At 47.2% G+C, this 14,400-nt stretch overlaps 1 protein-coding gene across 1 annotated transcript in view; it reads right to left on the bottom strand.

The window, feature by feature from the left end:
* COL4A2 (collagen type IV alpha 2 chain) overlaps positions 1 to 14,400 on the bottom strand; it is a 199,298-nt gene that overhangs the window by 140,007 nt on the left and 44,891 nt on the right. Inside the window, exon 4 of the mRNA XM_003914073.4 lies at positions 8,202 to 8,282. Within this exon, the coding sequence (XP_003914122.2) occupies positions 8,202 to 8,282 (81 nt within the window). The remainder of the gene's footprint in view (positions 1 to 8,201; positions 8,283 to 14,400) is intronic.

Raw genomic sequence — 14,400 nt, 5'->3', positions numbered from 1 at the left:
TCTATCAGCTACTGCATGTAAGGCACTGATCTAAGAGAAGGGAAGAGTCAATGAACCGGGAAGGAGGCCCCAGCAGCAGGGGCTGCAAGGGGGCCAGGGTGACTCTTGGAGAGCCAAGGGTATGCGTGGAGAAAGGGGAGGTGCAGAGAGAAGGATAGGGTGAGGAGTGTGCAAAGCTCTGGAAGGCCCATTTGAGCAACGTGAGAAGCCCTCAGGAGACTCATTTAAAGAAGTCATGTGTCCTACCCAAGGTCACAGAGCCCTCTGTGACAAAGTCTCGAGGTTCATACTTTGGTGCTCCATTCAATGAGGATATAGTTCTAATTAAAGAAAATGCCAGGCCAGGAACAGTGGTTCACACCTGTAATCCCAGCACTTTGGGAGACGGAGGCAGGCGAATCACCCGAGGTCAGGAGTTCGAGACCATCTTGGCTAACATGGAGAAACCCCACCTCTACTAAAAATACAAAATTAGCTGGGTGTGGTGGCGCATGCCTGTAATCCCAGCTACTCGGGAGGCTGAGGCAGAAGAATGACTTGAACCCAGGAGGTGGAGGTTGCAGTGACCCGAGATGGCACCACTGCACTTCAGCCCAGGCAACAAGAGCAAAACTCCGTCTCAAAAAAAAAAAAAAAGGGAGAAAATGCCTTGAAAGACAGGAAACTTGGCCCCTAACACAGGCAGTGGATTATGCATTGCCACAGTTGGCTACTAAAATTTAAAAACAATATGTATTCATTCAACAAATATTTAGTGTATATCTATCATGTGTCAGGCCCCACGTAGGCCCCAGGAATACAGAAGTAAACAGAGCAGTCATCTTCTGGAGCTGTGGCTATGCGAGTACCTGAGGTGTGGCTAGTGAACGGAAGAACTGAATTTTAAATTTCATTTCATTTTAATTAATTAGAACTGAAATTGAAATAGCTGAATGTGCCTAGCAGTTACCATACTGAACATCCAATCTCTGTGAGTTTGCAGCCAGGGGTAGAGGGAGGATCTGGGGAGAGTGGAGAGACAGGAAACTCATAGAAAATGTGTAAGACTATTCTAGACAGTAAATCCTGGATGAAAAGAAAATACAATATAAAGTCAGGGTTTCAGGAAAGTAAGACCAAGATGGGTGACCTACTGGGCTTAAATATTTACAAAAAGAATATTTTCTGTAACTTGGAGCTTCAGAACATAATGCGGCTCTTTCTTTCCATTGAGATTTAACCATTTTCTTGAAGTGGGACTTTTAATAAACTGTCGTAGAATTGAGTTAATTACGCAGCTGATGAAGAGAGAAGCAATTACAAATTTCTGGCCCCTCCTCCACTCGCCATCCCACCCCATATGATAAATATTTTATGTCAAAAGAACCATTATAACACCATTGAGGATTTGATAGAAAATGGGCCAGTTTGGAGCTCACCCACAGACCCAGTTGCTGCAGCCCCTGCAGTGCTGGATGAGCCAGGCCACCTTTGCTCCAAAGCCACACTAAAAATAACTGCGTGGTTCTGAAAGTGAGTGAGAGCTATGTGCAGACAGGGCTATAAAAGTCTGGAAGCCAAGTAGTGTTTCTGCTATGTCTGACTAATTTCTTGCCCTTTCTGTGCAGCGTGTACAATGCTGGAGATTTCTTTTGCTAAGTATGCTGGGCGCACCATTAAAAAGTTTCTGTCTGGAAAAACTGCAGGTGGTTTGCAAAGAGGTCTGATACAGCACTGACGTTTTTATTCCACACAGGCACGCATCTTCAAAGAACTAAGACAGAGGCTGGGTGCGGTGGCTCACGCCTGTAATCTCAGCACTTTGGGAGGCCGAGGCGGGTGGCTCGCCTGAGGTCAGAAGTTTGAGACCAGCCTGGCCAACAGGTGAAACCCCATCTCTACTAAAAATACAAAAATTTCAGAACCCCTCCAGCCACGGGAACAGCCACATGAAAGCACCACTGCTGCCCGGGCCTCGCAATTCTCTCCTTGGGGTTTTATTTTAAAATCCTGGCTCTCTACACAGAAGGGTAAGGTTTATGATTGGCAATACACAATAGAAGATGCCGTTGGCAAGACCACTGCTCCCCTTAGAGGGAATATCTTGCTAATGGCTTTGCTTCATATCTGTGTGGGGCACCCTCTCCTTTCCTCCCCGGAGGCTGGGAGCTCATTTTTTTTTTTTTTATCTCGAGATGACCCCTCTGAGCTGTCGGCAAGAGCCAAAGACAAGGAATTTTCTTGGCTTCTCATTATCTGCCTCCATCCCACTCCGAGCACCCATTCCCTCTTCTCTTGGCGGCTTTTTCTGCTCAGTTTCTCTCTGGTTTCTTTTACTTTGATTTATATTGTTGAATTTAAGAAATCTGGTGAGGCTAAGGATTATTTGACCCAAGTCCAGGGACCCATAGACTGTGGGAAACTCTCAGTTACATGAAAAAATGTACTCACTAAACACAACTTGTTGCCCTGCACACTCAGCCGCTGCTTACTTGAGCGAGCTTGTCAATTGCAACCTTCCGGAAGCATGGTCTCCAGGCTCTCAGCTGCAGCTGCCAGGCCACAGGGGGCACTGTGGGTCCTGCTTGGATGCATGCTGAGTGATGTCGGGACCTACACTCAGTAGTTCAGGGGCTGACAACGTGGGTTCTCTTTTCCCTGTTGTCGTGCGGCAGAGCCATCTGCCCATCTCCCTAGTTCCCAACAAGTTGGAGTTATCCAACCAGTCTTCACATTTACTAGTTTCTGGAACACCCAAGTGCCTTAGGACACAGGAGGTGCCCTGTGAAGGTCGATGTCCTTAAAAAAATTAAAACAATCTATCTGATCAGAGTTTATGGTCAAAAATCAGATGTTTGGGGGGAACAGGAACCTGGCTAAGTTATTGAAATAATGAACTAAAATTAACCTTACTTGGAAAAATCCAAGACTTTCACAATATTCTAGGTGAGTTAACAAGCAAAGCAAAGTCGTCTTCTCTGTTGACTCCGATTTCCTACCTGCCCCTCTACTGCTTTCTATACTATTAACCTTTACATTGCATGGTGCTGATAACTCTATTAGAAATTCTGTAACTGAAACTAACTTTGATGCTTTCCATTCAACTGCCTTCCATCTCCATGGTGTATAAAGAAAGAAAACCGAAAAGAGAATAGAAAAAGAAGGCTGGGTGTGGTGGCTCACACCTGTAATCCCAGCAGTTTGGGAGGCTGAGGTGGGCGGATTGCCTGAACTTAGGAGTTCAAGACCAGACTAGGCAATATGGCAAAATCCCATCTCTACAAAAAAAAAAAAAAATACAAAAATTAACCGGGTGTGGTGGTGCATGGCTACAGTCCCAGCTACTTGAGGGTCTGAGGCAGGAGAATTGTTTGAGCCTGGGAGGGCTGCAGTGGAAGGTGCTAGGGGTGGGCAGCCTTGTCTGGATGATTGCCTGGTATTCAGTGGAGGGGTAAATCTGAGAACATGCAGTGCCAATGAATCAGAACTTATAATTTATAATTATTCCAATATACTTACTAGAGATTATTTGAAATACAGACCCTCACATAACAATAAAGTCCTGGTCATTTGTTAAAGTTATTTTTTTTAATTCACAAAACAACTGAAGAGGTGGTTAGAGAGTTAACTAGGGAAGCATAACTCTTGCATAACGAGGGGAAACTCTCTTCTCATGCTGCCTGTGTTCTTCCCTGCACCCCGGAGAGCCTCACTCTTCTAGGCTGACACATGGGAAGAGGAGTACGGACACAAAAGACAATTATGCTGGAAAAAGAATTTGTCTAAGTCCCCAGACTTGAGTTTTGTTTTGGACTCTACCACAATCTGGGTGTGAGATTTGCAGAAGCCATTTCCCTCCTGAAGTCAGTGTGCTCCTATGTGAACTACAGGACATGGGTTGGCTCCTGGCTCAGCTCCTCCCAGCTCTGCCCAGGGAGGGGAAGTGGGCCGTGCCCAGCAGCTGGAACACAGCTCCCGCCTTGCCTCTTCATGCCTCAACTCTGTGGCTTGCTGGAATTATCTATGGGACTGGGTGGTTCTGTCCGGGAAGCAATTCTCTCCCTGCTAGGAGAGTCCATCACTCATCGCCCAAGGATAGAGAACAAAACTCCATAAATTTGACCCAAAGCTCATTCACTGGTCACATGAGAATCCATTTGGAACTGGAATCCATAGTATGCTTGTGATTTCTGCTTAGTGTCCAAAAGTTATCCAGTGACGTACAACTTCCGATGTTGGCTGTCACCATGGTGATGCACAGATGAGCTGGGGTACCATGCCCATAAAAGGCTGAGCTAGCCAAGGGCTGGGGCGTGGCGAGTCTGCAGCCAGGCATTTCCAGGGCTGTTACAGTAGCACCACCGGGAAAAGAGACGGGAGTCACCCCAGGGGAAGCTGTGGGAAAGAACAAACTATGCACACAGCCCTTTCGACAGCAAGCTCTGTCCAGCTGCTATTTTTATGTATTATCTTACTTCAAAAAAATACTATCAATGCAAACGTAGGGCAGACAGAGCTCTGCTTCTGCAAGAGCGCATTTGGGAAAATCTGTTAATTAAAAAATAGTTAAGCCACATGCACTGGATTTGTAGTCTTGAAATAGATACTCTATCTTAAAAATGTTTTAATACAATAGATGCAACAGTCCTGAGAGTAAATGTCTCCTGTAACATACAGGAGACTATCTCCAGGAATATACTCTGTAGAAAATGATAAATGGCATCACTGATCTCTTTCTTACCTTTTATCATCAGCCATTTCTATCGCTTTATTGGTGAATGTCCAGGGTCTCACCTGAATTAAAAGGGCAGCCTGTGTGCTGATTGTTAACACACCCCAGTGACTGGCTCTGTGTGGTCCCTTGGCAGCATGGGTCTCGGCCCAGTGAAACGACAGTGTCAAGCATCACGCAGTACCCAGAGGTACAGGTACAACCAGATTTCAGGCCGCGTGAGCGCTGCGCGTGCACAGTGGATCCCACAGTCCAGGCCCCAGGGCAGGGGTATCGTTTGCCTCTGTCTTTTGTGCAACCCTTCACACAGCTGCCAATCACAGCCTCATTGGATCAGTGCTGATAACCCGTCTGAGTAACTAGCGGAAAGCCAAGCACACACAGAGTTCTAGATTACTCATGTTAATCACATTAACCAGAAGGTGTCGATTTTTCATTTTACTTGGCAAACTACAGAAAGAGACTCAAGGTGTTTCCTTCATTAGGGACACTGGGAAAGAAAAAGGTCTCAATGCCTGCACTGTGACTTCACGAAATCACAGAGCCTTGGGGATCCTTGGAAATTCCCTCTTAATAACCTCATTGAAAAAACCTCTGGCATCACGTAACAGTACACTGCTATGCAGATGCCATTATATATTGAAATAATCTGAACTAGCTATGTTTGCTGAAGAATAAAATTCTCCTAAAGGCATTATGGAAAATGTTACTATGTTGATTCTGCATTAAATCATCACAGAAAGTGAAAAGGAACAGACCCGGTCACCTCTACTCAGTTTGTTTGGGTTCTGTTTGTCTGATGACATGGAGAAGAATGCAGAGTCCCGCTAGACAGTAACTCCATCCCACACAGCTAGTCTCGCAGATACGTGTATACCACCAATTCTATCCATGCCCATATAAGGCTGAGTCAGTCAAGGGCTGCGGGGTGGAGAGTCTGCAGTCAGGCATTCTCATCACTGCAGCAGAAGCATCGTTGCGAAAATCTATAGCATGGGACCCGGGGGAATTTTACATCTCGTGAAATGGCTTCCATAAACTTAAAAATTATTTAGCCTTGTTAAGTGCTGATAAATGATCTTCAACCAGCAATTTCTAAACCATAAAGTCCCCACTGCAGGCAGAGGAATGCTTAACCCAAACAAAAATAACTGCTTTGAGAATTGCAACTAATAATGAACGCAGCAGGTGGAGAGACGGGAGCCTTGATCCAAGGGGCAGGAAGCCTCCTCAGTTGTGATTTTTGACAGTGAAATAATGATCGGTCACAGGTCAGCAAATAGGATGACAGCATTTATAAAGAGGTTCCCTATCACGAACTGTGGCTGCTTGATTTTGTCGAGCGGACACAGGAGAGGAGGCAGCGGCGTCGCACCCCAGCCCCGGAGGCCAAGCTCCAGCAGAGGGTCGTTCCTCCTGGCAGGTAAGGATGGGGAATGGCTACGGTAGAAACTGACTTCAGGATTCAACTTGGGGAAACTCATTTGGACACCCAAGGGCTGTTATAATTTCTGATTCCAACAACAACAGGGCAATGCAGGCAAGAGTTTCCAGTTGCCTTGACAACCTGGCATTTGCCAAACGAAGGTGTAGACAAGCATGAGTCCTAGGGCAGATGCATGAGTCCAGGGAACAAAGGCAAGGAGGCTGTGTCATAAAACAAAATGCTACTCCTTACACCTTCACAGATGCAAGATGGACTTAAACGTGCACATATAAATAATAATTTTTAAACCACGTAACACCAAGACTCAGTTTTAAAGGCATCAGTTTTAAAGGCAACAGAATCAGAGACAAATCACTTTGACTGAACATACTAAATCCAATATTAGGGCAATATTTCAAATTCTGTAATGATGTAATAGTGATAATTTGGGGTACCCTTTTTTCCTCTTACTTATCTATCAGATGGACCACATAAAAGACATTCAGGGAATGAGTATTTTCAAAGTGAGAATTGTTAGCAATGATACAACTGCCAGTACCCTCTAGTTTGTATAACTACATTGCAGTATAAATGCAACTAATTACGTTTTTCTTTACAGAATATTTTTATGACATTTTTGCTTATGTAAAAGTATAAAACATCATTGCTTTATATATGTACATATAAACACACATGCAAACACACATATGTACTTACAATGAACAATGAACGAAAGAAAAGATGCTTGTGAAAATTAAAATTGTTCTCAATTTTGTAGGAAAGTGGTATACATTGACCCAATTTTGCATTATATTATTGTTTGTTCTAGTGGAAGAGAATACAATTGTATTAAATTTCTTAGCAAAGTATGCAATGACTTAATCAGGCAATTTAAGACACTGTCATTTCACATGGAAGTACAATTAGGCACCGCATCACGACTTTTTGGTCAACAACAGACTGCACTGAAGACAGTGGTCCCCTAAGATGACACCAGATCTGCCCAACGCATGACTCACATGTTTGTGGCGGTGCTGGTGTGGACAAACCTACTGTGTTCCTGGTTGCATCAGAGTGTGGACATGCACTTACATGCAGTGTGTGACACTTGGTGATAAGCAACTGTGTCACTGGTTTCTGCATTTACTATACTCTACCTTTTATCGTTATTTTGGAGTATACTCCTATTTATATGCTAAGTGTAAAATAGCCTCGGGCAGATGCTTCAGGAAGAATCCAGAAGAAGGCATTGTTCCCAGAGGGGAAGACAGTTCCATGCGCGTTACTACCCGGAAGACCTTCTGGTGGGACAAGATGTGGAGGTGGAGGACAGTGACAGTGATCATCCTGAGCCTGTGTAGGCCTCAGCTCCCATGTCTGTTTCTTTGTTTTTAACAAAAAAGTTTAAAAAGTAAAAAAAAAAAAAAATTGCATAGAAAAATCATTGAATAAGAACATAGAAAAAGGAAACACGTTTGTACAGCTGTACGATGTGTGTTTTAAGCTAAGTGTTATACAAAAAGAGTCAACAAGTTTAAAAAGTTTAACAGTTTGTAAAGTAAAAAAGTTATAGTAAACTAAGGTTAATTTATTACTGAAGAAAGAAAAATATTGAAAACTTAAGTTTAGGGCCCCCTAAGATCCAGCGTTTACGGAGTCTACAGTGGTGCCAGTCACGCCCCAGGCCTTCACATCCACGCGCCCCTCACTCCCTGATGCAGACAGAGCAGTTTCTAAGTCCCGCAAGCTCTGTTCGTGGTAAGCGCCCTATACAGGAGTCCCATTTTCAATCTTTTTACTGTACCTTTTCTGCATTTAGATATACAAATACTACTGTGTTGCAATTGCCTACGTGTAGGTTTGTAGCCTAGGAGTGACAGGTTCCATCACATAGCCTGTATGTGTAGTAGGCCACACCACCTAGGTTTGTGTGAGTACTCTCTAGGATATTCAAGCAATGACGAAACTGCCCAGCCACATGTGTCCCAGAAGGTATCCCCGTCGTTAAGCGAGGCATGACTGTATGAGGAAGATAATATTACTTATTGCAATGCTGTGACTTACACGTCCACCTTTCTCAGGGTAGCACTGGCAGCCCCCGCTGCAATCTCTTCCTCCGCACGGCACATCAAACTTCTTCACACCCTGCAACAATAAAACACAAGGCAAAGAAAAGTTACCTAAAACACTGCCAACTACGACATGTATTAAAATATCATCTGTTGAGATTCCTTCCAACTCTAGAAACTATTCATTCCAAACATTCAATAAGGCTTTATTAAAAAATAGACTCACTTTTAGAGCAGTTTTCAGTGCACAGCAAAATCGAGTGTAAGGTCCAGAGATTTCCAATATACCCCTGTCTCTCCCACCTCTGAAGTTCCCCACTATCGACATCCTGCACCAAGACGCACAGGTTGGAACCAACCTGTACACTGGTTACAATCGCTGAGTCCGCATGCATCACCGTCACCAGAGTCCACAGTTGAGACCAGGGTTCACCCTTGGTGCTGTATATTCTATGGTCAATGAGCCTTTAAATAGTGCCCACTAGGCCGGGCGTGGTCGCTCACGCCTGTAATCCCAGCACTTTGGGAGGCCAAGACGGGCGGATCACAAGGTCAGGAGATCGAGACCATCTTGGCCAACATGGTGAAACCCCGTCCCTACTAAAAATACAAAAATTAGCCGGACATGGTGGCAGGCACCTGTATTCTCAGCTTAGGAGGCTGAGTCAGGAAAATCGCTTGAACTCGGGAGGTGGAGGTTGCAGTGAGTTGAGATCATGCCACTGCACTCCAGTCTGGGCCACAGAACGAGACTGTCTCAGAAAAAAAAAAAGTGCCCACTAAGTGCCAGATGCCAAGCAAAGTCCTGGACCTCCAGCATCAGGAGAACATTCTCAGAATCCGGATCCATGTGAAGAGAGGAATCAGGAAGGAGCAGGCCTGTGGCAGGCATGAGAAACTCCGGGGCACGGGCAGCAGCTCTGCCTTCTGCCTGGACATGTGGAGCGTGCGCCTGGAGAAAATGCTTGCGAGGAACCCAGAGAGGTGGGCAGGAGTGGACCACCATGGAGGGGAGGAGGCGGCGTTGGTGCAAACGGTGGCTCCCTCACGGGACAGACATCATGGTGATCAGAGGGAGGGCCGCGTGAGGAAGCGGGACTGGCAGGACTGGCAGGTGCATCTGGTGGGATGCCAAACCCTCGCCTGCACCACTGATACCACTTTCGACTTCAACGGAGGGGCGTTGGCAGAGTAAGTCCACTTCCTTTCCCCTTCGCCCTGTGAGACATACTTATGCTCAGAAAGGAGGAGGAACACCAGGAAGAGGCTTTCTCTGGACCTATTCAGGCAAGTGGGTGACCCCACTGAGCGTTTCCTCAGAGAAGCAGATACAGCCCTAAGTGAGTCAGTGGGAAACGGAGGGAGTTCCCTGTGGACAATCCTGATGGGGCAAAAAGGTGTTTCTCATCCTTGATCTCAACATTCAGATCAAAGATGGACTTGGAGATGGGGCTACTGGACAAGCACCTTAGCTCTTCCTTTCGGACTGTGACAGTATTAAACGTTTTGAGATGATGGCAATCAGAGTGACCCTCTTTTCTCCCCTTTCTGATCAGCCGGGCCTCAGCGCAGGCCTCCTCTCCCGACAGATGAGCTAGTACAACCTTCATTCTACAGGTGAGCCAGTGCTGCCCTCCCCACTATACAGGTGAGCTAGTACAGCCCTCCACCCCCGCACAGGTGAGCTACAGTAGCCTCCCCCACAGGTGAGCTAGTACAGCCCTCCCCCACACACAGGTGAGCTACAGTAGCTCTCCCCGGGCCTGGAATTGGATGGTGCAGTATCTGACAGTTGGGACTGGTGCGGTATTACATCACGCGGTTGATGGTGCGGTATTCCTTTACGCGGTTGGGCCTGGTGCGGTATCCCCACCAGTTGATTCGGTGCGGTATTCTTTACGCACGGGTTGGTCTGGTGCGATATTCCTTACGCAGTTGATTTCGGATTGCGATATCACGCGGATTGGGGCTGATTGCGGTATCACCGGATTGGGGCCCTGATTGATATCCCCCACGCACCGGATTGGTTCAACGACCATCCCCTACTGCGCGGATTCCCGATTTCGGTGCAGTATCTGCCAGTTGATGGTGCGGCCCATCTTTACTGGATTGGATGATTTTGATATCACGGACGCGGTTGATTGGTTGCGGTATCCGCCCCAGATTGAATGGTGTCGTCATCCCCACGCACCGGTTGGGGCCCTGGTGCGACCATCTGCACCAGTTGACTGGTGCGGTACTTCAGACCTGGTCCACCGTTCGGCCCTGGGGTCAGTCCAATTCTGTCCCTCCATTCATTCCCTCCGGTGTCCCTCCATTCCCCATTCGTTGGTGTCCCTCCACCTGGTGTCCCCGTTGAACTAATTCCTGATCCTCCCCCACTGGGTGGTCCCAGCCCTCCCCCCTCCACACAGGTGGCTAATTTTGTCCTCCCCCCCTACACACACACAGATTGATTCAGGTGCCACTCCCCACACACCGGGTGACTAGTGCAAGCCCTCCCACACAGGTGAGGCTGGTGCAGCCACTCCCCCAGACACCAGGAGTGAGCTAATTTGGCCCTCCCTGGGTGAGCTAGGTGCAGCCCTCCCCCGACACACACAGGTAAATAGTGCAGCCTCCCCCTACACTGGGTGGTGGTGCGGCCCTCCCCCGACATGGGTGAGCCTAGTGCAGCCCCTCCCCACCACACAGGGTGAGGCTAGTACAGCCCTCCCCCACAGAATTAAGCTAGTGTGTCCCCACCACCTGAGGGAGTGAGGCCTAGAGGGGCAGCCATCCCTCTGGGTGAGGCAGTGTCTCACGGGTGGATCTTAATCTGCAGCACTGCCCTCAGCCGGCTGGTCAGCCTGTCTGGGGCCTCCATTGTCACAGGTCGTACTTAGGGGACCCTGCACAGGCTGGCCTGCCAATTCCTTGATTCAAACCTTATCATGCAAGTAAAACTTACCAGATGACAGAACCCTTTCCAATGTAAGCAAATTGTATTTTACCACAGCCTTTTCACTCTCTTCTAAGTCTCAATGAGTAAACGGGACTATCACTTGGGGACTCCCTCTGTAAGTTTTTTTGTGATAGCGGGTCTGCTGGAGCCTTCCCCACTCCTGCCACCAGCTGAATGTCCATGTAGAGGTGAAGTGGCACGGCCAGGCCCATTCTGCCACTTCCGCCCAGCAGAGTCTTCCGGACAGTCCAGGGCAGGTGGGCAGGACACGTAAGCTTCGGACCCAAAACCTCCTGGCCAGAGTTGGCCTCGGGTCCCAGCAATGACTCCACATTCCTTTTGTATGGGTAATTTTGCTTTTTTTCTTTTAACTAACAATTTTCTACTAGAGAAGTCTCATTTGAGAGTTTCACATTTTTTTACGTTCTTCTTATAATTCTTTACCTAATATAGTATCTGATGCATCAGTCGCTACCATTAAAAAAAAACCCCAAAAGTTGGAAAGTCCCAAACCCTTTAGAGAAAACAGTACCTTGAAAGCCTTTCACATTTCTTTTCAGTTATCTTTTTATCTTTTTGTCTTGAGTGAGGTAATGAGGCAGCTGGAGTTTATGGTGTAAAAGTAAACATATATAAAATCCTTTCATGCCCTTAAAATAGGATCCTAGGTATTTGCCAATTTTTTAATGGCTTCAATGTTTATCTGTAATGGGGCTCATAAATCCCATGATTTGAATATGTGATTTCTAGAAATCCAACTCCACACTAAGCCAGAAAGTTTAGCACCAAAGCTCAAGTCTAGATGGACTGCTGCATTCATGCCTTTTACCACACACGAGGGAGGCATGGACAGGCGCTTGGCAGAGGTCCTCAGTTGACCCAATAATTCATTGGCCAGTTGTCTGCGAAGGGCAGGCGGGCCTCCTGGGTCTATAGGGTAAAGCATCAACTCATATTCTCCATCTGCTGTTTCCCATGCTATTTTTAATTTTGATTTTCAAGCCACTTGCCAAATCCCTCTATCTAAATGAAAGGTTGAAGTGATTTTAATGGTTTCAAATTGATCTAACAGACTCCTTATTCTAGGTTGAGGATATTCACTGTATTTAGTTGTAGCAAGTTATTCACAACCCACTCAAAACTGAATGATGCATTCTTACTTTTGGAACTAGGGCTTGTAGGCTGACTAAGATACCTCCCAGTAACACTTCTCTACACATAGCGATGGCTCCGGTGCTGTATGGTGAGGGAAGGAATACCTCATTGAGAGGCAGCCCTGCTCATTCCAAGCCAAGGCAGTTTCCATGGACATGCTAGCCGTGTGTGCACACATGCACGTGCATGTGTGTATGTGTGTTCCCACTGACATCTTACCTGTCCTCTAGAGAGACTCTTAGGAATTCCAACATCTACAAGAGCCCGAACTACCACACTTTGGAATGTCAGGCCTCCAGGAGGAACAGAAATATTGACTTATTAGGGCAGGGTGTGTGCTCCAGACAGTCTCTTAAAAACTGAACAAGTCTCTGACCTGAGCCTTGGCATTCCCCTGAGAAGATATGGGTCTCTGAAACAGTCTCGAGACACAAATGCCTTCCTGAGGACCTCACATGAGGAGTGTGAGGACTGCTATGGGGGGTCCCATGTCTGCGGCCTGGCCACTCCCTCCAGCAGAGGCATACTGACTGCACGTACCTGCCGCCACCCTGCTCCCAGCCCTCCAGCCTATCCCTTCATTTTACTGCTTAACGCAAGTCAAAGACAAGACGCGATCCTATTCTTGTCAACTCCTTAATAAAAATGATGAGTTTCCTCCCGCTCTGCACCCTCCTCAAATCTCTGTTCACCCCCTTCATGATAAACACTGGCCCTGGTCCATGTTTGTAACTTCAGTCTCCATGAGGCCCGTTTTTCCCTATAAGGTCTGGTTCGCCTCAGTGTTTTTTAGAGAATCCTTCATGGGTCTCACCAAGCACTTGACATGCCTCTTTTTACAACAATCACAGACTCATAAAAGAAACATCAATTCAATCCTCCATTGATTTCTCATTTCAAGTCTGAATTTCCAAGGCAGCAATTGCGTAGAGCAATTCCAATGTCTAGCTCTCACTGAGGCCCCCTGCAGGTGTGCCTGGCTGCGGACCCCTCTGAAGCTCCCAGGGCCAGGAGGCTCCTGCAGCTCCCACTGTAGGTGTGGAATGTGCTCCCGGCTCTTGGGACATGCTACAGCCGTTCAGTCCTGCTGGCCAAACTCCTGCGGTTGTCTGGGTGTCCTTCACCCCAAGGCAGGAAAGGACTCAAGGCCCGGTGGTACCAGTTCTCCAGAAGGCCTGAGAAAGCTGGTGGGGGCACCCCACTCCCGAGAGAATGCCTGACTCTTACCTCCTCATAGGCACACAGAACCTCCCTACCCAGGGAACTTGGGACCACCAAGGAACCTGAACCGTATCCTGCACCTTCCTTCAACTACACCAGTGAGAGGACACCTCACATCCCCAATTCCAAAGTAACATGACAAGGGGCAAGGGGCTGGGAGGTCCTTCATCCACCTTTCACTTTACAAATTCATTCACTCACGATCACTGATGTGAATTGCCTCTGAGCCATGCACTGTGCTGGGCTCTGGGTATACAGCAGGGGGAAGATTAGACATTGTTCCTGCCCTGTGGCAGGTGACCAAGTAGACAAGAAGGTGAAATAAGTAAACAAACTAAACCCACATAATTTAAATTCTGGTAAGAGCTGCGAAGAAGAGGATGGTTAGAGAGCAAATAAGGAAGAGTGTGGGTCCTTAAGTATTGTGTTATCGTGTTCACAGAGAGGACTGGCTGTGCTCAGGCCTGTGCCCTAGAGCTCTGCTATGCTCCACTACCCCTTCTATGCCTACCCCCAAAGGCCAACCTCCCTGCCTGACAGCCTGAAGCTCTCACAGCTGGAAAGCAGAGACAGACTGGCTACCCCTAACCTCCAGGCCTGGGAGGGCACCAACTTCATGCCATCATCATCGTCATCATCATCATCATCATGATCATCATCAGGGAATCAGGACCATCCTGATTGCAGTGACTTGAAGCCCATTCTTCCTATGACTTTCAGGATGCTCCAACACTGCTGTGCACCCCAACTTGCAGCTCAGAACTCTCCTTCAATCTAGTGCCGCTTTCGGTACCCAGAGTTGAACATCCTTAGTCCCTACTCAGCTGACAGCCAGCTCAGTGGCTTCCCAGGCGCATGGCCAGGAAACTTCAGA

The sequence above is a fragment of the Papio anubis genome, chromosome 15, assembly GCF_008728515.1.
Source record: "Papio anubis isolate 15944 chromosome 15, Panubis1.0, whole genome shotgun sequence".
NCBI classification, from domain to species: domain Eukaryota; kingdom Metazoa; phylum Chordata; class Mammalia; order Primates; family Cercopithecidae; genus Papio; species Papio anubis.
The sequence above is the reverse complement of the archived record's forward strand: the minus strand, read 5'-3'. Positions and strand labels throughout refer to the sequence as shown.